Source organism: Trichoderma ghanense (assembly GCF_004382785.1).
Source record: "Trichoderma ghanense strain CCMA-1212 chromosome Unknown scaffold_0, whole genome shotgun sequence".
In the NCBI taxonomy this organism is placed as follows: domain Eukaryota; kingdom Fungi; phylum Ascomycota; class Sordariomycetes; order Hypocreales; family Hypocreaceae; genus Trichoderma; species Trichoderma ghanense.
In genome coordinates, this window is record NW_027395663.1 from 2,790,068 (window position 1) to 2,816,968 (window position 26,901).

A 26,901-nucleotide genomic window follows, 5' to 3' on the forward strand; every position below is an offset into this window, starting at 1 on the left:
GGGGGGGGGGGGGGGGGGGGGGGCTGGGCATCGAGTTCGCGGAAGAGCCGCGTGTGTTTTTCTCCTCCTTTGTTCGTCTTGCCGCCCGTCTTTGTTTACTGGTTCTCTCTTGGTGTGTTGCTTTCGTTGCTTTTTTGCTCTTAGCATAGCCCGTGGGGTTTTGGTGTCGGACAGATGATGATGATGGATGCCTGTTGCCTTCGAGGTGAGAGTGAGCCAGGCGGACTGCCTTGCATTACATAAGCTTATAGATGAGATTCACTCAACCTTTATAAAAGCTCCTCATCTGCAAGACATTTATCATAGAATATCAGTACGTGCCGTATCGAGATCCGTCAAGTGAAGAAATTTCAATAACTAAACCGTCGTCTCATTCACTTCTCAACAGCAATGTGCACCGAACACGCGACTGCAATGTCGACTGAGAAGAAGGCGGAGGAAAAGCCCCCTGTCAGGGTCGGCGTCGCCACCGTCCTCATGAACGACAAGGGGGAATTCCTCGTTGGCAAGCGTATTGGCAGCCATGGCGCGGGTGAGTCTTCCTTCTGTTTTTCTTTTTCCCCTATTTCCTATTTCCCCTTTGTGTTTCTCATCTGGGTGAGGAATTCTGGAGAGTGACTCAGGTTCCGTGCATTGGAACGGACGTGCATTGCTATGTACTAGCTGTTTGATGGATTGAGGGCTAACTAGGGGGGGGGGGGGGGGGCGGTTTTGTTTTGCAGACACTTGGCAGTTCCCTGGAGGGCACATCGACCACGGCGAGACAATAGCTACTTGCGCCGTGCGAGAGATGAAGGAGGAGACGGATCTCGATGTCGAGTTCAAGGGCATTTTTGCACTCACGAATGATGTGTTTGTCAAGGAAAACAAGCACTACATCACGCTCTTCTCCCTGTGCACCCTGAAGGATCAGAACGCTGTGCCGGCGGTGAGTCTCTCCTGTATCAAGGGGGAAAGGACACGGGGCTTGGTTCTTTTTTTTTTTTCCCTTCCCTCTTGCTGTTCCAGCTGTTGGTTGGTTGGGAGGATGGTGATCCAGACAATGTTGACTAACACATCCTTGTCTTCTACAGCTCATGGAGCCGCACAAGTGTGAGGGATGGTTCTGGAAGTCGTGGGAGGAGGTGATGAAGATCTACGACGCAGCGGCATCGGGTGCCTCGTCCGAGAGACTGTTCCTGCCGATAGAGAACCTGGCGAAGCAGACGCGCGACATCCACGACCTGCTTCCGAGGAAGGGAGAAGTACGTATTCCTCGATCTCGATACCTTCTCCTTCATGTTGAACTTTATCTCGCGATGACGACGGCAACGGTGTTGACGATACTGTTCTTTGTGAACTTATAGGTCCACTTCAGGTGGTTGTATTTCCCTGATGCACCCCAGGTCTCTGAGCTTGAAGCTTAGATCATGGCTCGCGCAAGCACGCAAACCTAGCGATTGTTCTCCAGGGTAGGATAAATAGGACTCGGCATGGATGACGGGTTGGCCTTCTTGAATTTGGTTTGGGCATGGTACGAGATGGTTAATGACGGTAAAGGAAGTCAAGAGTATCTATATCATAGTGCCTCATCGCCAGTGTGCTCATTGCGTAGCTTTTGAATATTGTTGCTGTTGGATGAAGAGTGTTGTATGAGAACTGGTCGAAACAGCCGAGACTGCCAACAGTGAATGAGGCTGTCCTTGTTATATCTGTATGCATCAGTATGCAAGCTGTCGATTCGACGCCACTCCCTCGCATGGCACAATGCAGGGCTATTTCCCACAAAGCTCATTGACCGTTGAACTTTTGAGAGCATCTAGAAAGACTTCTTTTTCATTTCTTTTCCTTCTCCATGTCACTGAAGCCTTTCTCGCTACGTTTGCTCACCTCAATGAGCTCTGTCCTCGGGTATGCAAATAACCGTACATCTGCCTCGTCACTTATGCTTATGGGCGAGTCCCGGAGCTTCGACCACCTGCTTCGTACCTTGAACCTGACCTCATAAGCGTAACCCAATGACGAACTCCAAGCTTTAACAGCAATCAAGCTTGACTGGCATGCGCCAATAGTCCGAGAGTGCGCAACAACGCCCGAATCCTCCAGGTTCGCGAGAGCCGCCTCTTCAATGATTGTTTGACGACATGCTCCAAGAGCCGCAGCCTCGCAGCCTCTCAGAACCCCAATGTCCACGCTTTCCGAGCCTCGGCGGCCGCGTCTGTTGCCGCAGAATCGCAAGCTCCGTCACCTCAAGGGCCTCTCGCTGCGCAACCTCTCGTTTGCGCCCGTGCAGCTGCGGACGGCCGACGATGCCGCCCTCAGCCTCAACCGGAGCCCCAACAAGCTGCAGTCGGGGCAGCTGCACGGCTCGCGGTCCTCCGACAACCTGCGCCAGGACGCGCGGGCGGCCGACCTGACCAGGTCGCAGCCGCCGCGCAGGACCAGCCTCAGCACCCTCAGCACGAGCCCGGCGCAGCGGCAGAGGCGCCTGAAGCAGCTCCTCGACGAGACCCTGGGGGACGTCTTCTTCTCGCTGCACGTCGCCGGCATCGACGAGCCCGTCTACGTCAGCGAAGTGCGCGAGAGATCGGCGGTATGAAAGCCACTGGATTTCTTCGGATCTCCTGACAAGACTCGCAAAGGCTCCGGCGCTGACTTGCTTCTTTTTCTTATACGTGTCCCTAGAACTTCAACTTTCAATTCTTCGATCTCGCGGCCCGGGGGGCCTCCGTCTCTCGAGCGTGCCGCCTCGTGATCCGAGTGTGGGCCAGGCAGCTGAAGCGGGCCTCATGGACCTTTCTGCTGGAGGAGCTGGTTGATCTCAGGGAGCTCAGGTTCATCGGCACGCTGCTGGACCGCCGGTATCCGCCGAACGCGCTCATCTTTCACCTCGAGGATGGCGTCTACTCTTTCGACTTTCCGCAGAGGGAGTCCCCGCCGAGAAACGCTGCTCCCATTGCGACGTCCTCTTACAATGCGCTCATGAAGCTGGCCAACCTCGAGAGCTCCATCGAAGACGCCATCCAGACGCGGCACCGGATCACGGAGCAAATCAACGACATCCTTGCCAGCCGCACCACCGATGCGCCAGACTTGGCCGAGCAGGAGGTTGCTTTGGCGCAGAAGTACGTCGCCATGCAACAGCGCACAAATCGACTTGCGCAGGCGAGGAGAGACGAGCTGCGGGAGTCGCTGCGCGAGCGCAGTGCTGCCATTGCCAGGGGCAGAGAGCTCCAGGAGAAGGTGGACGAAGACATCGGGAACAACCGCGAAACGCTCGCGGCCTCCAAGCAGCTGCTGGAGCAGACGCAGCAGCAAATCCGCGGTCAGCGCCGCCGCATCTGCTCCGAGCTGGCCGACATCTTCCCCATCACGCCCATACCCAACGCGCCGCCGCTTTCCTTCCAGATATGCAACGTGCCGCTTCCCAACTCGACTTACGACGCTGCCACCGCCAGGACCATCAACGAAGACGTCCTCTCAGCCGGGCTGGGCCTGGTTACGCTGCTCACACGCCACCTCCAGTTTTATCTGTCACATGCGCTGCCTTATCCGCTTTATCACTTTGGCTCTCGCTCCTACGCAAAAGACGAAATATCTCTCCTCACGGACAAGGGTGGCTCACGCCGAGAGTTCCCCCTCTATCTGCCCAGGGGCGGATCAACGGCCCTGCAGTGGCGCTTCGAATACGCCTGGTTTCTCCTCAACAAGGACATTGAATCTCTCTGCGCCTCCCAGGGCCTCAAGGTCGTCGACATTCGACATACGCTCCCGAACCTCAAGTATCTCCTCTACGTCTGCAGCGCCGGCACGGAAGAGGTCCCGGCGCGGAAGAGGGGCGGAGTCAGGGGCCTGTGGGCGAGCAGGCTCAAGGGGCGCGTCTCGGGCGTGCCGTCGCTGGTGGATGGCGAGAGCAGCAGTGCTGCCGGCAGCAGGCGCGGGAGCTGGGATAGTGAGCTGGCGGGCCAACATGCTGATGTGCTGAGGAATGCCATTGCCAAGGGTAACAACAATACGCATGGAAGCCTCAACGGCAACGGCAACGGCATTGGGAATGCCGGTCATGGCTCAGGGAGGGATGTGGCTGATGGGGCTTGGAGCCCGAACGGGGACTTGGGCTTGCCGTTTGGTGCGGGCGATGCAAAGTTTACGCTGAGGACGAAGGGCCTCAGGGAGAACATTGCAGGATGAAGATGGGAAAGGAGTTGGTTTCCTCGGAGGCGGCACGACTTAATAACTTTGGTGTTTCCAAAAAGGAGGAGTGACCTCAGCGGGGTGGCGACAGCGATCGTTTTAGCAACGTCTATTCACAATGTTACGAAGCGACTTGGCAATTCACAACCTGATGAGAAGAACATTTGGCATTTAATAAGAATGCAAGAGCAAAAAAGAGAAAAAGAAAGAAACATACAACAGCCGGTGTTCGCCAGTGGTCACCCACCTGACTACTAATCTGCCGGTTAGTGGCTTGTCTCTGGGGGAGCAGACGGGACCCCGAATTTTCCACTACCTATGGTCGTATGTGCTTGGTAGGCGGAGCTCAATCGCTTCATGTGCTTGGTAGAGCTGTGCGTAGAAGAGGTAGAGAGTGTGGAGTTGGAAAAGGGGGGGGGGGGGACGTTGATCCAAGTATGGATGGGTACTTATTGGTGGACCATGGGTGAGACTCGTAAGAAGATATACTTATCCAACGGTGTATGTCAACGGTGTATGTCAATGTTGATATCGTGGTATATGTCAATGTTAATATTGTCGCCGAATGCTTCCAAAGGCTCGTGTTCATGAAGCTGCCATTCAGATACTGTAGTTTGATCGGATGCCGTGAAGTGGTAGGTCCTCAGGTTTGCGGCACTCTCATACAAACAGACCGTCAGCCCCTGGCATCTCGCTCAGCAATTGGTGAAAATAACCCCCCCTTTCCCGCTTCAGGAGGAAAAACCCAATCGTCATACCAATACCACCCCCCCAAACACCTTGCTTGAACGGAAAGGACAAAGTAACATATAAGGTCCCAAAGCTCCAGAACAAAACACCATCCGTGTGCCGTATACATGACCCCCCCAGATTCACAGTCCCCTTACGTCCTCGCAAACTTGACGCTCTTCCTCCTCTCCCTCTCCCCCGTCATCGTCGCCCGTCCAGGGCTCGAGCTGAGGATCCCCCCGCCGCCGCTCTTGTTCAGCGCCTCCCTCGCCATGCCGACGGCCTTGCTCTGCGGCACGTCGTTTGCATCGCTCTTGATGCTGCGGTCGACAACGCCCGCGCTGCTTGGCCCGGCACGCCCCGGACTCGACCTCCTGCTGGTGCTCGTCCGCGAAAAGTCGTCCCGCACCCGCCCGCTGTCCACGGCGGCGGCCCGGCCGAGCTCTTCCGCCCTGGCGGCTGCCGTTTCGCCCCTGTATTTCCCCGGGAGGCAGGCGTGGCTGCAGCCGTCGACGGGACAGCATCCGTCGCTGTAGACGGTCGACGACGACGTCGCCTCGGAGGGGCTGAGGGCCGCGTGCCAGGTCTGCATGCACGAGGCGTGGCCGCCGTGGCAGCAGCTGGGGCAGTACCACCATTCCGTCATCCACGTGTCTATGCTGGGGATGTCGACGACCTCGGTAGGCAGCGAGCTGGCAATCTCAGCGTCTCGATGTCCGCAGACCGCGCAGGGGGACACCGCCTGGCGGCACCTTTCGCATGTCCAAAGGGCAGCGTCACCGGCGCTTCGGTCGATTTCCCGAGGCTTGCGGCAGTTGGAGCACATGAAGCCTGCCTTGACGCCTTGCTGAGCCGGTGTGAAGAGAGAGGTGTAGTTCTCGCCCCAGTTGGGCAGCCCGGCAGGCCAGCCTTTGACGGCCAAGTTGCGCAGGAGGGCGGCCTCGACGAAGAGGCTCATTCCCATGAGACGAGAGTGATGCTGTCGCAGGACGGCGGTTGCTTGGTAGGTGTCAATGACGGATTCGGGGACCAGGGGCTTGAGCAGGAGCACCATCGCCGAGGCATTGAGTGCGGAAGTTCGCGACTCGAATTCCAGCGCACGCGTCAAGAGAGAATAGGGGTTAAGCGGACATGCGGGTATGCTGGGAGTTTTGAAGGATTTCGATTCTGGTGGCTCGGTAGGAAAGGGATAGGGGCCGTCACCTGGCCAGGGAAAGTAGTCGGTTAAAACAATGTGAGGGCTGGCGTCGTACTCAGGAGCTGTTGCCACGGGAGCGGGACTGGGCAGTCGAGCCAGCAGAATGTCGTTGGACGGGGTCGAGTGGTGGCCGGCGAACCCCTGGTGGACATCGGACTCAGTCTGCGAGGCAAAGGACACCTGGGATGGGTACGTCTCGTCCGTGGCAGCAGTTGTTTGAGATATCATGAAGACTTCTTCCGGAGACTCTGCCCGGGCATGCGGCTCGGGTGCAGTTGGGGACTTCTTGGTCTGCCTTGGCGACGGAGACTCGCCATCCTCGTGAGCTAGGCTGGCAAACTCGGCACCAAGCTTATTGCCGATTGCCGCGATTCGCAGTGAGTCGGGCCTCAGAGAGCTCGGGGCGTTGGACGAGCCCCTCCTTGGCGAAGTGAGATCACTATCGGAGGAAAACACTTGGGCGAAGCTATCGGTGGAATCGTGCCTTGTGGCCTTTACTCGGTGAGGCGGCTGAGCATCACTGTAGGGTGTCTTGGACATTGGCACATCAATAGCCCGTGACAAAGCCTCCATGTCGTAAAAGTCGTATCCTTCCGTGATAGATACCTTGGACGTCTCGCTGTCTTGGCTCACCTCCGATATTGGGGCGGAGTCGTGACGCTGGCGTGGGCTTGGACGGTAGGATCCATGAGCAGACGGTCCCAAGTTGAGGCTTTCAGGTTCGATGATGGGTGTCAGCTTCTTCCCGTGCAGATAGTGCCGTTCATCCCACTCCACGGTGTCGTCGTCGCCCACGGGTCTCGCAAGGGGCGTCGGCATGTTGGAAGTGCTTTCGATCTCTTCCGACAGCAGCGACCTCGCCATTGAGAAGCGGCCATCAACACTGGCTGCTTGGCCGGAGGCTCTGCGTGGTGTGTCTTCGCCATTGGCCAGGCGGTTGACGTGAACGTGACTGGGCGTCTTCTTGATGGTCACCTTCCCCTCGTCGAGACTCCTTTTACGGAACCGAGCTGTCCTGAGCTGCAGGTGATACTCGGCACGCTTCTCCAGCAGCAGTGACATCGCATAAGCGAGGATGCGCCATGTCTGTGATAGTCGGTACAGTCGGGCATTCTCAGCAGCCACGGCATACTGTTCCATGATGCCCGCCACACGCTGGATGAGACTCCGCTTATCGTCTTCATGTTGAGGTAACTCGCGTTGAAGGGTTTCTAGGTATATGCTTGAAAGATACTTGTACACGCTGACCGATTTCGCGGATGGAACATGGCCGGATGCCATGCCCTGCTGAGTCTTGAAGATGCCAGTGACGTTGATTGACTGCTCCAGACCGAGAACCTGCTTCCCATCATCCGACAGGTTGGGCAAGGACGGCGGAGTGCTGCTCATCGGCAAGCCGGATCTGGTGCTGAATCGCCTTTTGCGGACCGTTCGCCTTCGCGGTCCGAGAAAGCTGCCCAGGACGTCTTCTTCCGAATCGCTTCGACTGACGCTGAGCATCGGGGTATTGGGGCTTGTGCTGAATGGAGTCCGGGGAATCACCTCGGCCTCATGGCTGACAGACGCGTGTGGCCGAGGAGGTTGCGGCCTCTCGTCAAGGAACATGACTACGTCTCCCCGGGATGAAAAGGCCATGGCAGAGGTGGACATGCGGTCAATGACTTTCGGCGCATAGGCAACGTCGCACTGGTTGAACATGCCGTCCCGCCCCACGGTCCAGAGCATGTCTTGGTCCAGCCAGTAGAGCGCCGATGGCGAACTGTCAAAGCGCTCAATCTCCTTGTAAGGCATCGCCGGCCTTGCCAAGTCCCAGATATGCACGACAGAGCTGCCGTATCTTCGATTGCTCGTCTCGTCGTAAGTCACTGCGACCTGCGCAAGGCGACGGGTCTGGGCCGTCGCGGACCACAGACCCGGCCGCCAGGCAACAGTGGTCACAGGAGCCGGGGTGGTGATGCTCCATTTGGGCTTCTGCCGCTTGTCTGCCGTCGCCCCGAAGTCCCATACGTGCAGCTTGGCATCCCAGCCAGCGCTCATCAGGTGGACGCCATCCGCATGCCAGGCAATGGCGGAGCACGACTTCTCGTGTGCATTGATCCGCAGCAAAGGCCGAGACGCCTGCCTGACGTCCCATTTCATAATCACACCTGAATCCGTGCAGCAGGCCATCTCGTGTCCGACCCTAGGCGACCACTTGACCTGCCTGACCGAGTCGTTGGTCTTCAGCTGCGAAAACCGCTGCCTGAACGTCAGGAAGCCAGCCCTGGTCTGCAGCGGCTGAGAGACGTCAAAGACCCGGACGACACCATCCTGGCTACCGGACAGCACCCAGCTCTTGAGGTGAGGATTGACATCCAGACTGTTCACCTGTCGGGAGTCCTCCTGCATCTGTATGTACTCGAGGGGCTCCGATCCGCCGCCAGACCCCAGCCTGGCCACGTCGTAGGCAAAGATGCGCCCGGCCGCACAAGCCGTGAAGATGGTCGACGCGCCTTGCCACTTGACATCGCGGATGTTGAGCTGGTCCGCAACAAGGCTCCCTCCCGTGCCGGACGGCTTCTGCGCCGTAATGGCCGCCCTGACGTCCACGCCGTCCGTAAACCTGAAGCTGAAGCTCGAGTCGCCAGCCGTGTCCGACACGACCGTCTTGAGGATGTGAGGGCCGCCCAGCACCGCGGCTCGATGGTCGGGCGTCACGTCGAGGCAGGCAATCGGGCTGCCGACAGGATAGACGGCATTCTGCGACTTGGGGGGCCGGAAGACGGTCGGAATGGTTCCCTGGTTGCTGGCCAGGTCGCCGCTGGTGGCATCTGGCGCCGCCTTGCCGAGAAGCTTGCGCATGATCCTCGAGTCGAAGTGCACCTAGCGTGACATGCCCTTGCGGCTCAGTGGCGCATCGCGCGGGTGTGAGGCTGTTCAGAAGCGCAATTACGTGCTGCTGGGAGGCGTAAAGGGTGGAAATGCTCCGTGATGAAGCATGGATTGCTCGAGTTTGTCGTGATCATGCCTGACGGCAGATGAGCATGAAGTCACCAAAGACCCGACGCTACAAGCTTGGTGCTGCTCGAGGGTAGGTAGGTACTAGTACCTCTGCAGCAGCCTGATGTCGGTGGTGAGCGATGTAGTGGGGAAATCTGCACCGAGCTTCTGGTCCCAAGTGGGGGATTTTCACTGCAAAAGTTACGCGACACAACTTAACCTGGAAACTGGAGAGCTTCAAGTTCGCGGCTCATTTCAAGCAGCGTCGGACAAGTAAAAGGTCACCTGTGGCCGCTTTGAAATTCTACGTACTGAGTATTGCCAAAATGCTACAAGGTCATCTATTGCTGCCGTATGCAGCTCTAGACAAGAATATGATGGTTTGGCCAGTGAATGCCATGATTGAAAGCCTCCAGAATCGATATCGGATGAACACAATGCATAGTGATAGCAGTAGTCTATCCATTTGGAAGGTCATCCAATTTCCAGCAAAAATGGATTCTTGACGTCGTTTATGCAAGACCCATACCATCTAGCTGCTGTTCCATCACCAATCGCGGAGGCCAGCGGCGCTTCAAAGCATTGTGCGTTTTCCTCATGTCAGGTCAGGCCATAGTCACAACCTGGCCAAGCTGTCGTAGACCTTGTCCAGCAGATGCTGAAAAGTCTCGTGTTCTATTAATGTGGACAATGAGATCCAACCCCATTCCGGTTTGATTCCAGGATCCTAAAGAACACCGGTCAGCCACCGACCAAGCGATATTTCGCCTGCTGAGAAAACCCTACCTCGCTGTTTTCGATTACACATGCCGACGTGCCATGGCCGCGGGCCATCACATCGGCCGCACACATTTGCTGTCACCGTAATACTCCTCAAGACTCTTCACGCGTCGTCGCCCTTAGCGTCGGGACTCCTGCTTCGACTGCGTCCTCTCCGACCACCAGGTCTACCTCCTCCTTGCCTTCCCTTGCCCGGGGGTGGTCTGACAAAGGCAAAGTCGACTTGGATCGTCTGGTCTAGCAGTTTCGTGTTGTGTGCTCCATCGATTGCGGCGCGCGCCTCTTCTAGTGTCGCGTACTCGATCAAGGCGTATCCCTAAGCAAGAAGAAATAAGCGCTCTGTTCGCAGACCCTGTCTCCCCGGCAGAGCTTTCATACCTTGACGTAACCGCTGCGTCTATCGAGGTTCAGGTGGAGGTTCTTGATCTCTCCGTAGTCGCCAAACTTGTCCTGCAAGGCTTCCTCGTCGGCTTCCTCGTGGACGTTGGTAACGATGATGATCCACCCCTCGATTGACCGGACGGCTGTTGCCTTGGTATGTGTTTGCATTTCGGACTCGTTTCGTGTTGATGACGGCGCGACGTCGTCGACTTCCATATCTACGTCGGCCATCTTGGGCAATGGTTGGCGTTTGCGAGGTTGAAGCTGCTGGAATGATGCTGAGGCTGAAGCTTTGCAGCACTGCACCATATCGCGGGGCCGAGAAGTTCCAACTTTGGCTGCTGTCCATACCCATCACGTGACTGTCAGATTTCTACAGTACGTAAGGCCTCTTTTTCCAAGAGATAAACTCGCTGCAGCGTGGTCATCGAGAGTCCGTGCATTTCGACGACCGGCAAGTGATGCTTTATTCTTTATTGAGCTACTCGCTTCTTTTTTCTGTACAGAATGGCTCTAGGGAATATGCTCTACGTGTGTCGGGTGGTTGGGCAACGGATACATGCTTTGCGCCGGGTGAAATTGAAGCAGGAAAAAGGTAGCGTCGTTGCGAGAAAACAGATGAAGCAGAGAGGCAGCCCGCAGAGCCAGAGTAGACGCAAGGTTAATTTTCTTTGCCGAAACAGTTGTGAATTGATCCCATCCAGATATCACAGACACCATAACGGAACTTGAAATCGCGGACGAATCTTCGTTATATTGACAAACGACACCAGACGCCGAGCAGAGTCGTCGCGCTTCTTCGCATCTCTCAGATTGTGGATGATGCTCAGCCTGCCAATCGACCCGACTCATTCCATTTCCCTACTGCTGAAATTAAGCAACCATCGGAGAACGGCCCCGTTGTCAACTTTCACATCCTCCTATCCCTAGCCGTCGTCGTAATTGTTTATGAGCCGGGGTTGGGGTTCATCTATCGCTCGTCGTCAGCAACCAGAGCCCAGACAGCGCAGTCTTTGTCGATTTTCTCACCTTCCGCTTGCCACCGGTCAGGGTGACGTTAACGAATCGTCGAATGTACTTGTGGCGCTTGAGAGCACGGCCCTTGGGGGTCTTGGGCTTCTCCTGGGGCTCGACCTGTGAAGTTGAAAATTGGTCAATACTCTGTATTCGGCAGCGACGGGGGAGGCGATTCGGTTCGGCGTACTTTGGGGGTCTGAGACTTGACCTTGCCTGTCAAACATCAAGTCAGTATAGCTGCGGATGGGAGCGAAACTTTTGATGATGGCTTGAACGTACCGGCACGGGCAAGAGATCCGTGAACTTTACCCATGGTGAGAGATTGATTTGGCGATGATGTGTGGACGCTGAATCTGCAGTGGCGCGGTGAGATTTTTTGGGGGATTTCGCCAAATGATTGTGGGCAAGAGGAATCCGTCACGTGAGCGGGGACTGCCCTGCCGGATAAACCTAGCACCGGGACTGCCTCTGCTTGTTCTGCGGCGAGTTAGTCAGCGGAACCCATGTTTCCCAAGCATCTCCGTTCGTGTCGTCTGATTGGTTGACATTGTGCCCCACTTCCGGCTCACCGGTAAGCCGTTAAATCCGACCTGTCACTCTGCGATATGTCGTCATACTTTCCGCTCGTGTAAACTGGAACGTTGAAGAATGTCATACACTCAAGAACCCTTGAAATGTTGGCAACTATATGTAAACACCGATTTGCGATCTCCATTACAATGCAGTCTATATTTTCATAGTTGCTCAAATCTAGGTGAAAGGCCTTATGAATTCTGTTCCAACTCGATTCGCTTCGTGTTCGCAGTACCTTAAGGTTCAATCAAAACTTACAAAGAATGTGACAAAGTAAGAACAAACTTTCTAGGAAGGAACTGGTGGTTCGTGCTGTGCTGAACCTCCTTGAATCGAGGATGAACAGATGAACCGAAGACAGTCAGTGATTTTTAAGACTGCTTTTTTGGTTGTTTCTCCTGATATCTTACCCAGTCCGCAATCAACAGCCTCGTCTGATGCATGTGATTGCAGTGACGAGGTGCAACACTTCTAGACCCGCAGGGAAGCCTGCTTCCATCTTTGGGTGGTCTTGACGTCACAACTCAAGACCGAAACCAAAAAGTCAATTCCAAAGAACGTTTAAAATCCGTACAAAATCCGCACTGATCCTGAAAGTTCATCTCACTCACATAGGTAGCATAGTTATCGACCCTCGTTAGACTTACCTTCAGGTGCCATCATGCTCATACTGCCCACACAATGGCGACGTCTCCAACTCCAACTCCATCTCAAGAAGCAAACACAAAGCCTCTCCGGAGGGCAGCCGTCAAACCACAAAAGACATTCAGAGAGCTCTTCCTGCATCGCCTCCCGCACTACAATGGGCCCTACAATGTCGGATACATGGATATAGAAGTGCCAGTTCGCGAGCCCCGGCCAGTCTCCAACCTCAGAAGACACGGAAAGCCTGTGCTTCGACTCGACACCATCCTGATGGGCATCTACTATCCGTGTGACCTGCAAGCTTCCCCTGGTGCACACCGCGTCGACTGGATGCCGCGGCCACGAGTAGCCACTGCTAAAGGCTACGCGAAATACCTTCATATTCCGGCACTCCCCGTCACTGCATATCTTGCCTGCACTTCCCTCTTCACAAAGCTGCCTGCATTTAGAAACGCCAAACTGGCTGCCCACTGGCCAGAAGATATCTGCAAAGACTCTGGTCCAACCGGGCAAAAGGCCAGGGAAGAGGAGCAAGATCCTACGAGTCGGCCAAGGTTCCCCGTCATCATCTTCAGTCACGGGCTTGGCGGCTCACGGCTTTGCTACAGTTCCATCTGTGGTGAGCTTGCAAGCTTTGGATTCGTCGTTGTGGCCATAGAGCATCGCGATGGCAGCGGTGCCAGGACATATGTCAGCCTTCCGGGCAACGTCGAGGCCGCGGCTATCGAATCATCAACGGCCGAGATTCACACAAACAATGACAGCGAAGAGAAGGACGGTAAGGATAAAAAGGTGCAACGTCGAAGAAAAGACGGATTGAACCCATATTATGTCGTCGACTACATTCTTCCCAAGGACAATGCGCAGGACACCCGCCCTCACAACAGCAGAGGCGTAGACCACACATTACGGTCAGCGCAAATCGTACTACGCCAAGAAGAGATCAAAGAAGCCTACTACATTCTCGATCTGATCAACTCGGGCCATGGAGATGACGTTGCCGCAATGAACCTCCGGAAAAGGGGCAATGTGGGATCCAGCTCGATAGGGCTCAAAGGCATCAACTGGGACGACTGGAAAGACAGCATGTTCATGAACAATGTGACCATGATGGGGCATTCTTTTGGAGGCGCAACCACTGTTCAGACCTGCCGGGACGATGCGCTGGATTGGCTAGGCCAGGGCGTCATCCTCGATGCCTGGGGCCAAGCAACGCCACCTGCTGGAGAGACGAGCAAAGAGAGGGTCACCAAGCCCATTATATCAATTTCATCCGAAGCCTTCATGCACTGGAAGGAGAACTTTGGAAAAGTCGTCGAGTTTAGCAATGAGGCCCGTGAAGCTGGCGCGTTATGCTGGATGCTCACAATCGTTGGGTCGACTCACCTTGCCATGACTGATCTCGCCATACTCTATCCCCAATGGATGTCGATATTCATGAAATCCATGGTCAACCCGACACGAGCAATCTCCCTCACAGTCACGGCGTCGTTGGAGTTTCTCAAGATCATATTGCCCCCCGAACAGACAAAGTACAACATGTGGGCAGACGAGCAGCTCCTCGAATCCGCAGAGCCGCCGTCCGATCCTACAGAGACTCTCCGAACGGAACACGCACCTGATCCCAAATGGGTTGCCGTGCGCCTCAAGATACCCAACGAGCTCTCCGTCCGGTTCAGGGCTTGGCTTCGCCGGACTTGGCGGCTTATCATCTGCGCCGGTCGCGAAGCTGTCGAGCTCACTCATGGCTTGTACGATTTTGGGGAGCAAGGAGAGATCTGGACTCACATTTGTCCTACCCATGAGGCGGTGGAGGCGCACATGAAGCAGTTTCAATGAAACAACATGTGATTCATACGGGCCGTTTCGCTGAAGCAGAGAACAGCATGGCAATATGAAGACTGTACGACTACGAGAACTGTACATTACGAACGATGGCTGATGACTACCTGTATATTATTTTTATAGCTTTAGGAGTTGGTCGCAAACCATGGGAGGGACACTTGTTTTTGTTTTGTAGATCAGATTAGATACACGTCTATACACAAAGAGAGGCGCAATGAGTTCCATCTGATGGTCCTTCAGGGGCGGTTCAGATGGTGCCAGGAAGACGGCTTCACCGATCCAGCAGTGCTTATGCTGGGAGGCTCGTTCGTGATGCGGCCCAAGAATTTGATTGGCGCTCCAAGAGCTCTGATAGAGCTATGCGAAGTTCAAAGAGGCAAAATGACTGGGGATTCAGCAACGGCTCTTCTGTAGCATTGTTTGGTCGTTTAAGAATTCCATATGTATCCCGGCAGCAGTGCTGTTGTGTTATCTTGTGATGCTACATCCGTCGAACCCTAACAGGCAACGAGCAGGACCTACATCGCAAGATATATCTGTTGAAGGCTTCATGAGCACTTCATACTGGTGTCTAGCCTTGTGCTCAGCTCGCAAGCATCTCTCTTGCTCACCTGTGTACCGCTAAAGATACTATATGCATGAAACAATGTCAATGGCTAAAGGCTTTCCTTCCCAGGCTCTCCGGTGACAAACAGATGCGTAGTTTTACCCGTTACTGATGAGGTTCTCTCGCATTTCGTAAACTCTGTTACAGTCAAGAATCCCTCCGGTGCCCTCTTTGTGTCACTATGCAAACACTCAAGTGGCAATCCGCGAGACATGTCAGCCCGTGCCGTGATAGTGGTCACTGTTCCAATACCTGGCAATGTCTGGTTGGCTGTAGATGCCTTTTCGGCGGGCCAGACAGATCCCCCTGCATACGGGTACATGACATGTCGACAGTCCGAAGACCTTCCGAGTCTGTTGTGCATTGCGCATGTACTGTAGGTCGATGAGATGAGGATTTGACTCGTAGCACAATCCCAAGGCAAACCTCGTGAAGCATTCCGCGGATGCCTTCCTTATAAGTTCCACTTGACCCTTCATCGTTTCGTACTCGGCGTTGGCATCTCCCCCATTGCAACCCTGGTCCAATACGCGTACTCGGCAACGTCAACTTGCCCGGACAGCTCTCTGAGGATCTGAGATGAATCAAACATGTCAGAAATGATAAGACGAGTCGAGAAGCTGGTGATTCTCCACCTCCACGATGAAACGATTGTCATATTTGGTTTTGATCTTCGTCTTTCCCGCTTACGCTTACCTATGCACGGTAATTGCTCGTATCAAAACCATCTCATCAGTCCCGGAAAATGTCACGCGAGCACGACTACATCCAAGTTAGTACAACGAACAACAAAGGCAAAGATATCCGGATGGCTTTCACTTGGCTATTCTTAGATCTCTTAGTAGTATGAAAGACTGAATTAATATCGTATCATTGAAGGAGAGCACGGCAACTGCGGATAATGTTTGGTATTCGCCGTGACCTTCGAGCTCAACCAAAGGTGTCACCATCAGCGCAACCAGATATTACCCACCATCTGAGCCGGTGGTGGCTTCAACTGTCCGCACGGCTTCTCGCATCAGCTACCCGACTGCTTTAGCTCCGATGGACCGCCACGCGGCGAAAACATTTGAAGCGAAAAGTAAAGTTATCTGTAGCAAAAAGACGGATCTGCGGCAGCTGAGCATCGCCACTAGGGTAGCTGTCAGCCTTCTATCGTGTGTTTTGTACTGTAGGAAATGATACCACCCATTTCTCACATATTCTCAAACTAATTCTAACTAAGCCTTCTGTTGTAACAAGTATCGCTATTTTCCTGAGCCTCAGCCATCAGAAAGAAAGTGCAGTAGGAGTTGGGCAGCTCGAGTCCACCTCTGATGCATGTTGGCTGCATCCTGGATTCCAAGTATCAGGTCGGCCTACCCTGCATCAAAGTCGTTCAAAACGGGGGCCCAACGGAATGGAGTTGAAAGGACTGAGAGCTCGATGGAAAATTGGCGTCAAAAGCGGCCCCAGATTTCTGTTCCTATTTTTATGCACAGTCCGAAGCACCGGCTTTTTTGGTGCGAATAACGTGGTCATTAGAAAAACGAGGTGGAACGACCAACGTGGTTGTTGGCGCAGCTAAGTGGCAGCTACTCCGTACATACTAGCGGCCGGCGGGTCAAAGAGGCGCGATCCATGTCGACGATCGGGCCCCAGCAGCGAGATGCTCTTTTTGGTGCTGGGAAAAAGGGCAAAAAAGCCACCAAGGCGAGGCTAGCAGGGGGATGGATGGGTGGCTTGTGGGCGTTGTCTTAGCGGGTTCGTATTCAGACAACGAGGGGAGTGGAGTGGAGGGACTGGGGGGTCCATTGTGATTGTTTCTGAGCGGATGAGACGATGGAGCTGGATGAAGCTCAGCAGCTTTCAGAGCATCAAGCATCAAGCATCGCAGCGACAGGCGCGCTAATAAAGAGGTGAGTGCTTTCAGTTGGCACCTTGTCCACCGCATCGCAAGTACATGCACGGCGCCATGCAGCTACCTAGGATTGACTCCTAGGCATCTACCTAGGTAGTAGGTAGTTGAGCAGTATCGTGAGGAAGCCGTCAATCAATCAGTCGGACTCGACCGGTACCTGATTTGCTTAGGTAGGTACCTATCAACTGCTTGGATATCCAGCCATCACCATCGTCACGACGGCACCTCCTGCGGCCCGACATTCCTCGCTTCGCCTGCGTGCCCTTAAGCCTCACATGTCGCGTCCCCGTCTGTCCGTTTTGCTCCCCAGACAGCTGGAATCATCCATCGCTGCTGCATGTGGGTTCAACGTTCTGCCTACGCCAGACTCCGTTAGCACAGCCTGCAAGGTCGCACCGTCGACGGTGAGGGAGGGCCAGGGACCAGATGCCGGCATCTCTCGCCCACCAGTGATGAGAGACGGAGTAGCATCCATCGCGAGACCGCCGCACCGTATCGTCAGCGGAACCTACTCCGTATTGTTTGCAATGTCGTCCCCAAACTCGCCTCACTCAGTCTGTCAAATCGAGTCGATGCTGGGTCTCTGTCCGTCCGTCTCCTGTTCAGCTGGCCCAGGGGCCCGCTGGCGCGGCTCATTGGGCCACATCAGCTCGTCGCATCCATCTGTCTGTCTCGGCGGTTGCACCACCACTGCGCCAAACCTTGCTTCCCCAGCTCGTATTGCGGACACTAAAATCCTCGGCCTCGATTCTCTGGCGCCGCCATCCATCCGCTTGCTCCCGACCCGGGTCGACTCGACTGTCAGTCATTGCACGGTCCCTCCTGCTAGTCTACCCAGTTCTTGATGCCCAGCAATTTGTTGTCGTCGCCTCACTCTGGTTGCTTCTGCCAGCCCCCACGTGCAGAACAAGGCGCTGGATTGAACGCCAGCGTCGTGCAACGGCCAACCGCCCAGCCGCTCTTCTGCCGAGGGCTCAATGCACTCGGCCGTCGTTGGGTCCTTTTTCTCTCTGCTTCCTCATTCTTCTCCCGGCCTTCCGTCGTCGCTCGTTTCGAAGCAAAGCTGGGCGAGCTCCGTGCTCGAAGGCCGAATCGTCTCACGCCGTCTCATTTCCGCTCCTGATATTGCACCGTGTGCTCGTGAGAGCTTGGCCGCCCTTCTCGAACCTCACCAAGAGGCGCACGCTCGCAGCCGTGCGCCGGCTCATCGTCTTACCAGCCACATCGTAGCCACTGACGAAGTCTCTCCCTCTGTGCCGCCTTGCCAGCTCTCGTCGCTGTCCCTGCCCGTCTATTTTTACAGCGCATCCCGTCCGCTCGACCGCTGGTTCGTCGGGCAGTATCTGGCCATCACGCCCAACTCGCAGGCCTCGCAATCATGTCCAACCACAGGACTCGACCCGCTCGCTCCAACAGCTTGCAGCGCATGCTGGAGCTCGAGCGCCGCTACATGGTAAGCATTCCTGGCCCAGCCAGCGACCTCAGAGGCCCTCGAGAAAGCTAACGCGCTCCCCTCCTTCACTCAAATACAGCTTGAGCGACTCCAGGCCTCGGCCTCGCAAGCGAATGCATTGTCTGCCAACTCGTGCTCCCTAACTGCTGTTGTCTCCAAGCCACCACTATCATCGGCAAATCGCCCTGCAGTCCAACACGCTCACCGCATCGAGGCCACCCCCCTGAAGGATGCTGCTATGGGCGCCACCGTCTCCAAAACTAGGGAGACAAGGCCAGACACCCACATCATTCCGCTGACCATCAACGTCAGCTCGCCCATGCTGAAACTGGATATCGCGCCTGAGTCCGACAAAGGCGCGCAAAGGGGTGCCGTGGTTGTGCATCAGCCGCCAGCGGTGGACAAGCCCGTCCTCAAGGCTGTTTCTTTCGACGTCCCACTCAGCATCGATGAAGAAGAGAGACGATCCATTTGCCAGTCTCCGAGCTGGGAGGCATACGGTCGTCGCAAGAAGAGCGACAAGAAGGACTCGAAGAAGGAGCAGAAGAAGGAGCAGCTCAAGAAAGAACAATTGAAGAGGGAAGAAGAGAGAAAGGAGCAGGAGCGCAGAGACCAGCTGAAAAAGGAGCAGCTGAAAAAGGAGCAGCTGAAGAAAGAGGAGCTCAAGAAGGAACAGCTCAAAAAGGAGCAGCAGAGAAAGGAGGAGTTGAAGAAGGAACAGCTTAAAAAGGAGCAGGCCGAGAAGGAGTTGCGGAAGAAAGAGCAGCAGGCGAAGGCGTCGAAGCGCGAAAAGGAGGAATCCACGCTTAAGAATGCGTTGATTAAGAAGAAGCGCTTGAGCAAGCAACCTCCTCCTTCGTCGTCACATGCCATCGAGCAGGCGAATCGCATATCCGTCGAGGCGGCGGCGTCTTCCAGGGACAAGCAGAGGCCATCAAGTGCCCTGGAGTTTACGTCTCCCGTCAAAGGCGACACGCCCGTTCGCCCTTCCCACAGGCGCTCCGGCTCCTTCACCTCTCTGATTAGGGCACCCTTCGAGTCTCGGCGGGCTTCCTCCGACACCGCTCGCCCAGTTGAGACGGGCTTCATCGGCGGCATCAAGCTGGAAATACAACGATATGCTGCCAACCAAAAGGCTGCGGAAGAGCCTCAGAGCATGGACGAATCCCAAATTCACCCGGCCCTTCGGACGAACAACGCTCACAATCAGAAGTGGTCTGCGCCTGCCGCTCGCCCAACCCCGGAATCCCAGCGCCGAGCTTATCCTCCCATCACTCGGAATGCGGCGACAGCAGCCAAGACAAGGTCTCTGATCTCAAGCGCCGAGATGGAGGCTCAGGACACTGGCACAATGGAGAAATGGAGGGCCTTTGTTGGTCTGAAACCCAAAGACTTGGCTGAGCCAACCAAGACCGCTGCCCAGCAAGAGGGGTCCAAGAAGCCTGCGGTCCCTGACGAGCCAAGCAAATCTTCGACCGCATTGCCATCGCCACAGGCCAATGCAAGGATTGGGACATCAGATACCCGATCCCCAACGGCCGTTACTCCCTCTCCATTAGGCTCATCACCTGTCGACAGCAGCAACCAGAGCGCCAAGCCCAAGCTTAGCGTATCAACAGGCGATCACCAGTCCAGCAGCTCCGCTACCGCACTAAAGCCACCCAAGGAGAAGCTGTCCCAAGCCAACCTTGCCCAGCTGCAGCAGCTAGAGGGTAGCGGTCCTATCAAGAGCAAGAGTCCCGCAGACAGAAGTCTTGTCAACGATGCCGCCCGTACGGCGGAATCCCTGCCCCCCGCGCCGCCCCGTCGAAGTTCGAAGCGAAACTCCCTCCTTAGCTTAGATGACTCAGTATCATCCCTGTCCCGCTCACGCTCGCCAGCACATCGACCCAGTAGCTCTGACTCTACCACTAGTATTGGTGATCGGATAGGAGGCAAGCCGAAGAGGACCGCGAATAACACATCGAGTGGAACCGAAGTACATAGCGGCGGCGCTCCTCTCCAAAGCCCTGCTTCTCGGGAGGCCGGCCGCATCACCGGGAACCAGAAGCCAGACCCTATAGAGGTCCCGACATGGGAGGACATCCAATCCTCTGTCATGCAGGTCATCGACGCAAAGGTCTCGCTGTCTCCGATCCGGAAATCTCACAGCTTCCTTCGGGATGACAGTGACTTCACCGTCCGCCGCCTCACGGACGATTCTGTCCCGACAACATCGGCCGATGATGATTCTTCGGACGACTTCCACTCGGTGTCAATGCCTGGTACGCCTGACACCTCCCGGCCACAATCCGAAAAGGGGGTTCCTCCGTTGTCGCAAGATGTTGAGGGTAACCGAGCAGGCACAGAGCAGCACCGAGCGAGGAACCTCTCGCAAAGCCCAGTGAAGCAACCGCTGCTGCTCCAGATTGGGGGCTTCTCGGGTTCAAGCAGCCCGCCCAAGGTTCCATCCACCAAACCTGCTACTGCGGACCGGACACAAGCTGCTCACCATCGGACGCAATCAGCTGTGGACTCTGCACCTGCAGCCGATTTCCTGCCCAAACTGAAGCATCAACCCCTGAAGGCGGTGGAGAGTGCATTGGTTTCGAAGCAACATGTCCCCTCTGCCGAATCACTGCTTCCCGGAGACGAAAGAGCAAACAGCAAGACTCAACTAGTCGTTGCACCATGGCCCGCCTCCTATCTTGAAGAGGCTCGGAAAGCAGCGCCCCTGGCTCCGCCTCCTCAGGTGCTCGGATCGCCTCGCCTCGTGCCCAAGGGAACGCCGCCAGCATCGATTCGCAGCCAGCCATCGCCCACCACGGATCTTACGCCCACAAAGGGGCCACGGCACACAGCGGGTTCGCCTGTTGGCGGCGAGCCAATTGCCAAGATGTTTGTGGAGTGCTGCGGATGCAAGTACTACCATGACATGCCCAGCAACATCTACGAAGCCATGGCCAACCCAGAGGCTGTGATCCGGCCAAGAGGGAACGTAGGGTTCACCGGCGCATTGTCCATGACGGTGAAGTGCCCCTGGTGCTCCCACGAGATGAGCACCAAGTGCTGCGCCGGCTATGCCGCCATGGTATACGTCAAGGAGAGGCTCCATTAGTGGCTTGACTTGCCCCCTTTCATTTTTTTTTATTGTCTGCTGATGTTCATATCATACCATTTACGAGGCCACGATTTGCTTCACACCGAGATTGAGCTTCTACACCCACCCGTTTCTTCAAAATAATGAGCCACAGTTGGAGGGAGCCATCTGCTGAGATTTGCCTTTTTCCTCTCCCTCATTTTCCTTGACTTTCTTCCTTTTCGTTTCTTCAAGTACTTATGACTCTTATGATGATGACGATGTACAAAAAGTTAAAAGATTACTAGTATCTATCATGGACGTATAATAACTGCAAAGTTGCTCTGAATTCTGGTTGCTGATGTTGACTATCCATTAATAGTCTATCAGTTGTTCCCATTATGTGCAGGGGGAAACCTTTTCCTTCCTTTCCATCTGACCATGTAAGGGGGAGGCTGTCTTTATGCTACGAGATGCGTGGCTGTGTGTCGAGCGTAAAAGTATCAGCAAGAGTGGAATGAGAAATATATCGAATGATACATCCTTGCTCTATTCTGCTCCAGCTTGTGTACCTTGCCTATCGACCAATCACCCAGCCAGTCCACGGCCCATCCCCCGTGTTACACAGCATAAGTTCTGCGCAGGTCGTGGTTCCGCTGCTGCACCTCGGACACCTTCCTGGCCAGGTCGAGGTTTGTAGAACGCAGGGCCCCCATGGCCTGTGTAGCGCGGTCGAGCTGGCCGTCGAGCTGTTCCTCCCTCCTCTCGAGGATGACAACGCGGTCTTCCAGAAAGGCCAGTCTCGAAAGGAGACTGGCGTCGTACTCGTGCGCGTGCTCGCTGCCGCTGCTGGCGTCGATGGGCGCGCAGTCGTGCATGACGGCGTCGTCTGGGTCGTTTTCTGCGCTGCGGGCGTCTGTAGTGATGGTGGTGGTGGTGGTGGTGGGGGAGGAGGAGGAGGAGGAGGAGGAGGAGGAGAGGCCTTTTACGAAGCCGTTTTCGGTGAGGACCTCGATAAAAGGCTTGTAGGGCATCTTTGCCTGGAGGCGGAGGACGTTGTAGACCTGGTCTGCGTAGCGGATGGCGAAGGAGGCCATGTCGGGGCCGATGTCGTGGGTCATGGGCATGGTGCTCAGGGGTTCGACGACGGAGCGGTTGAGGCGGGGCCAGATGTCGTTTGGGGGGCGGGAGGGCTGGGGGGGTTCGGATGTGAGGTCTGTTTTTGGGCCTTGATTAGGATGCCGTTGTTTTACTTCTTGCTATTTCATAGGGGGAAAGTTGGAGGGGAGAGGAGGGAGGGGGAAGGCGTACGTAGGCGATAGTATTCTTCGCGGAGATCGTATAGGAAGGACTGGATGCTCCAGTGGGAGTTGCGATTGATGCTGAGGACGGCCTTGAGGATGTCGACGAGCTCGTCGACGAAGGCGCTGGGGGTGGAGGCGGTGATGTGGTGGCACAGGAGGTCCTCGAGGTCCTGTACCACGCTGATGAAGTCTTTTGGCATGGTGGGCTGTTACTATACTATATTCGAGGAGAAGATGGTGATATAGCAAAAGTAATAGACGCCGTTGTGAGGCGAGACTGAAGACGTGCTTGAGAGGTGGGATGAGATGCGAAGATTGCGGCGGAGGAGGTTGATAAAGTGAGAGCCGGGAGGCCTTGAGTTTTGGGGGAAGGAGAGGATCGAAGAGGCATGGCTGATGCGCTGGAGGTGTTTTGGAGTGTGCACATGATTTTTTTCACCATTTTCTGCGTGAATCAGATGCAGCTGAAAGACGAGGAATTCACTGTGGCTCTGGGCTTTCCTGCACTTCTACAACGGTCTTTGGGGGTGTTTTTCTTCCGCGTTGGGATTCGAATCACGGCGGGAGGGAGGCGTCATTGCTATTGTTGCCGTGTTACCTGCCTGTGCCACTTGGAGAAGATGTTTATTCGTCGATCTGGGGAGAATTACAAATGATGCACTGAATGGAATCATTGAGCCGGTATGCTCGTGAGTTTTGGTCAAGTGCAACCGGGTTTGATGCTGAGCTTTGATGCCATCCTTTAGGTGAGTGATATATGGCTTTGGTGCCGGAATATGCAAGATATACTAATCTAGCTCAAAGCTCGTGATAAGGTTGGAATCAACGCATTGTGGCTCATTTGTATCGGTGGCCTCAAAACGCAGATATGGATCCTCTTCAGCCACTCTCACTCCCCAGCACAAGTTGAGGCTATACCCACGCACCCAGATGCGGCTCTGCAGCGAAATCAATGGAGTTTAGTCCGTCCGTCGTCAGCACCGCCCGCGGCTAAACCCGCCTGAAAGGTGCTGTAAGCGGCGCCGAAGCCGAAGCCATCCCATTCTTTGTACGTAAACACTGCCTACACTAAGCCGATTTTATTACTCCGATGCCGCCCACTTTTTCTCGCCTTGTCGACTCCGACATTCTTTCCCACACTCCGTTTCCGACCTCATCGACCACATGCAATCCGAACGACGATCTGACCGGGATTTTGATGAATACCTTATTCCGTGTCGGACTGACTGCTAGCTACAATGAGCTCCAAGGGCTCGGCTGAAGCAACAAAGGGTGAGTCGACGCGTGTTAGTCCCTCTTCTTCTTCTTCTTCCTGCTTGCTTGACGAGGGCTGCGTTGGCTAATCTCGATCCGATTTGCTTTTGTTCCGAAAAAGGCTGCCGCAGTTGTATGCGGCGACGCATCCGATGTGATCTCGGCCGTCCGGCTTGTGCAAAATGCATCAAGAAGGGCCTCGTCTGTCCGGGATACGGGCGGCATCTTCGCTGGGCCGATGGCGTGGCGGTGCGTGGCAAGCTCAAGGGCCAGAGGCTGCCTGTCGCTGGTTCGCTGCCTATGGACATGAGTCTGTCGAGTCTCGAGGATCCTGTTGCTGCGCCAAAGCCGAGCACTGCTAGTGCCATCGCTGCTCCTGTTCCTCCTACCACTACTCCCGTCTATACCACTACTCCCGTCCCTACCACTCCCATCTCTACTACTACTCCCGTCCCTCCTACTGCTCCCATCCCTGCTGCTGCTCCCGTCCCTGCCCCTGCCCCTGCCGTCGCCCCCAGCACGAACTCTTCCGAGGCTCTCCAAGTGATTAGGCCGACTTCTATCAGCATCAAGTCTATGGAAGACACCCCTGCTGCGCAGGGCTCGTTGCTGAACTATACCCAGTGGGCGTCTTCACCAGAGATCATCGAGTACTATGACAAGTATCTTGCGGGACGCATGGTCTGGGTCGACTCGGAGGAAAACGATTATCGGCGTCGGATGCTGCCCATGGCTGCCAACGCTCCAGGCCTGCGGTTTGCCATTGCCGCCTTCTCGCTCTACCATGGACCCATGAAGTTCCCGAGCGAGCTGGCCCGATATCACGAAGAGGCACGCGACGCCTGCTTGGACGTTGTTAGGGAACAGCTGCGAGAAATGAATAACCGGCTCAACAGCGGGGCCGAGCTCAACACCCGCGACGACGTCGCCAACGCGGAATGGGTGCTGGCCTGCATCCTCGTCATCGCGAACTACGAGATGGCCAAGATCAATGCCGAGGCGGCTGAAAGTCATCGGCTTGCAGCAAGAACCATCGTCAACGTGTTCGGGAAGAACGAGGCGTGCAACAAGGGCCTCTTTGCGTTTCTGAGGAACCAGCTCGCGATCCACGATGTCCTCGGCTCAGCAACATCCTTCGACCTGGTTGACGTTGCAGAGACCGTTCTTCCCACACCCAACTCTGGCAACCACGTGCTATTCTCCGAGTATCTTACTTTTCTGCACCAGATCACGCTGGCTTCGCGACGATCCATGGCTGTCAACGAGGCCATTGATGTGTCTCTTTGGCCCAAGAGCTTCACCATCTCAGAGGTTCAGTCACGCTTCGAGCAGGCAAGGGGACAGACGTTGATGATTGCCGGAAAGCTGCAAATGGACCCCCCGGTTGTGCGTCGAGACTTCATCAGACTGGTGGACCTATATCACCACGCTGCGGTTGTCTATGCGTACAGATGCCTGGGCTATGCGGCGCCTGACAACTTTGACTGGCTGGCTTCCGTCGCCAAGCTGTTTGACCAGCTGGACCAGGTCGAGAACCTCTCTCTCTGCATTCAAAACCTCCCGTGGCCCATCTTCATTGCGGGCACCGAGTGCCATGGCGACGTGGAAAGGCAGCACAAGGTTACCGAAATTCTCGATAGGACAATCAGAGCGACGGGCTTCAACCAGTACGAAACCATCCGGAGCTTTTTCAACGCCTTCTGGAATGGCACAGAGCCAAACTGGCTACCGGTTGCCCAACAACTGCAAGCGAATGGGCTGAGAATCCTTGTAGTCTAAAGATGTCCAGAACATCTCAAAATTTGCAATCTGTGACTTTATCTGCGGATTGTCTCTTCGTCTAGGACGTTGAATATCTCCTCCATGGGATCCTTATACCGGTATAAGCCCAGCGCTGGTGGGCAGAGTCCATATCCGAGCAAACGCAGCAGTTGCGGTGAGAAGCCCCGATCCTTGGCTAGCTCTGGCGGTAGTTCCAGATACTGATTCTCTTCTTGCCTTAGTGTTCCCTTGCACATGAATACGCCAATTGTCTCGCGTGCGTCGTCCCTATACGTTTGGCGACTGTCAGCTCAGTTGCTACTTTTGCTATATGAGAGCGTTTCCTGAGGTATGATTACCTTGTAACGTTTGCGCCTCCCGCATGATATACGTTGCCAACGAATATGGCAGCGTCTCCAACCTCGAGCTCAGCTGAAATGGTCTCTTCGTTGAGAGGGCACCTGTCTGGCCCCCACAAGTGGCTCTTTGGGATGATAACCGTCGCGCCATTCTCCTTTGTCGTCTTGGACAATGCCTGGGTCGACGCAGTTTTTAGTCGCTGGTTTATTTTGCCCTAAGGAGGACTTTATGCTCGGAAGTCATACCGTGACGCAGCCCAGCATGACGGGCATGTCGCAGTTTCGAGTGTGATAGTCCGAATCGTCCCTGTGGAGAGGCTGCTGCTTGCCGCCGGGCTCGACGCGGAAGCCCACTATGCTTGCAATCTGCGGCTTTGCTGCCACCGTCTTCTGCTCTTGGCCCTCCCAGTAGGTGTATCTGCTGGTCAACATGCGCTCGGCGACGGACTGGAAGAGCGGATTCACCACCAGCTTGGCGCTGGCAGGTGACTTGGCCAGAATGCCATGAGCGCGCTTCGTGGTGCTGGGAAAGAAGCCAGCTGGATCCGGCTTGTCCGCGTCGAAGATGGGCTTGAGATCGGTCTTGATCTGCGCGCAGAGTGATTGGGGGATCAGATTCTTGACGATTACGGCGCCGTCCCTGTCGAGAATAGACTGTAGCAGGGCGGCATCTGTAGCTGGATCGTGGGCATAGACGGTGATAATCTCGTTGCCGGCTTCGGAGGGAAACTGGGCCGTGGTGTAATGCTGGGTGCAGGTCATTTTGGTTCTATAAGCAGCTTGATTCTACTCGCAGGATGCTTTTGAGGTTCTCGAATTAGGTCGAGATCAGATAAGATGATGATAATGAAAGTTCTACTCGTATAATATCGAGGACTCATGGCC

General features: G+C 55.3%; 10 protein-coding genes across 10 annotated transcripts; 5 read left to right on the forward strand and 5 right to left on the reverse strand.

Annotated features, from left to right (window-relative positions):
• Nucleotides 1-390: 390 nt before the first annotated feature.
• CCMA1212_000954 (Nudix hydrolase 1) lies at nucleotides 391-1,406 on the forward strand (the record flags this gene model as incomplete). Its single annotated transcript, XM_073698395.1, has 4 exons — nucleotides 391-532; nucleotides 723-928; nucleotides 1,074-1,244; nucleotides 1,347-1,406. 4 exons carry the CDS (start codon nucleotides 391-393, stop codon nucleotides 1,404-1,406), a joined length of 579 nt encoding a protein of 192 aa, XP_073562997.1.
• Nucleotides 1,407-2,164: 758 nt separating this feature from the next.
• CCMA1212_000955 (UV radiation resistance associated protein) lies at nucleotides 2,165-4,170 on the forward strand (the record flags this gene model as incomplete). Its single annotated transcript, XM_073698396.1, has 2 exons — nucleotides 2,165-2,572; nucleotides 2,665-4,170. 2 exons carry the CDS (start codon nucleotides 2,165-2,167, stop codon nucleotides 4,168-4,170), a joined length of 1,914 nt encoding a protein of 637 aa, XP_073562998.1.
• Nucleotides 4,171-5,056: 886 nt separating this feature from the next.
• CCMA1212_000956 (uncharacterized protein) lies at nucleotides 5,057-8,941 on the reverse strand (the record flags this gene model as incomplete). Its single annotated transcript, XM_073698397.1, has 1 exon — nucleotides 5,057-8,941. The coding sequence occupies one exon, from the start codon at nucleotides 8,939-8,941 to the stop codon at nucleotides 5,057-5,059; it is 3,885 nt and encodes a 1,294-aa protein (XP_073562995.1).
• A 1,021-nt stretch (nucleotides 8,942-9,962) lies between these two features.
• CCMA1212_000957 (uncharacterized protein) lies at nucleotides 9,963-10,471 on the reverse strand (the record flags this gene model as incomplete). Its single annotated transcript, XM_073698398.1, has 2 exons — nucleotides 9,963-10,175; nucleotides 10,238-10,471. 2 exons carry the CDS (start codon nucleotides 10,469-10,471, stop codon nucleotides 9,963-9,965), a joined length of 447 nt encoding a protein of 148 aa, XP_073562996.1.
• Nucleotides 10,472-11,186: 715 nt separating this feature from the next.
• Nucleotides 11,187-11,570, reverse strand: CCMA1212_000958 (40S ribosomal protein S30-B; the record flags this gene model as incomplete). Its single annotated transcript, XM_073698399.1, has 4 exons — nucleotides 11,187-11,210; nucleotides 11,270-11,374; nucleotides 11,445-11,470; nucleotides 11,537-11,570. 4 exons carry the CDS (start codon nucleotides 11,568-11,570, stop codon nucleotides 11,187-11,189), a joined length of 189 nt encoding a protein of 62 aa, XP_073563001.1.
• A 941-nt stretch (nucleotides 11,571-12,511) lies between these two features.
• Nucleotides 12,512-14,314, forward strand: CCMA1212_000959 (Platelet-activating factor acetylhydrolase; the record flags this gene model as incomplete). Its single annotated transcript, XM_073698400.1, has 1 exon — nucleotides 12,512-14,314. The coding sequence occupies one exon, from the start codon at nucleotides 12,512-12,514 to the stop codon at nucleotides 14,312-14,314; it is 1,803 nt and encodes a 600-aa protein (XP_073563002.1).
• A 3,891-nt stretch (nucleotides 14,315-18,205) lies between these two features.
• On the forward strand, nucleotides 18,206-21,377 carry CCMA1212_000960 (Reticulocyte-binding protein; the record flags this gene model as incomplete). The annotated part of the gene is made up of 2 exons (XM_073698401.1): nucleotides 18,206-18,280; nucleotides 18,360-21,377. 2 exons carry the CDS (start codon nucleotides 18,206-18,208, stop codon nucleotides 21,375-21,377), a joined length of 3,093 nt encoding a protein of 1,030 aa, XP_073563567.1.
• A 581-nt stretch (nucleotides 21,378-21,958) lies between these two features.
• On the reverse strand, nucleotides 21,959-22,842 carry CCMA1212_000961 (uncharacterized protein; the record flags this gene model as incomplete). Its single annotated transcript, XM_073698402.1, has 2 exons — nucleotides 21,959-22,566; nucleotides 22,650-22,842. 2 exons carry the CDS (start codon nucleotides 22,840-22,842, stop codon nucleotides 21,959-21,961), a joined length of 801 nt encoding a protein of 266 aa, XP_073563566.1.
• Nucleotides 22,843-23,880: 1,038 nt separating this feature from the next.
• CCMA1212_000962 (uncharacterized protein) lies at nucleotides 23,881-25,675 on the forward strand (the record flags this gene model as incomplete). The annotated part of the gene is made up of 2 exons (XM_073698403.1): nucleotides 23,881-23,914; nucleotides 24,018-25,675. 2 exons carry the CDS (start codon nucleotides 23,881-23,883, stop codon nucleotides 25,673-25,675), a joined length of 1,692 nt encoding a protein of 563 aa, XP_073563565.1.
• A 38-nt stretch (nucleotides 25,676-25,713) lies between these two features.
• CCMA1212_000963 (Uncharacterized protein) lies at nucleotides 25,714-26,785 on the reverse strand (the record flags this gene model as incomplete). The annotated part of the gene is made up of 3 exons (XM_073698404.1): nucleotides 26,263-26,785; nucleotides 26,017-26,192; nucleotides 25,714-25,945 (listed from the first exon to the last, which is right to left on the reverse strand). Exons 1-3 carry the CDS (start codon nucleotides 26,776-26,778, stop codon nucleotides 25,714-25,716), a joined length of 924 nt encoding a protein of 307 aa, XP_073563564.1. The 5' UTR covers nucleotides 26,779-26,785.
• Nucleotides 26,786-26,901: the final 116 nt, after the last annotated feature.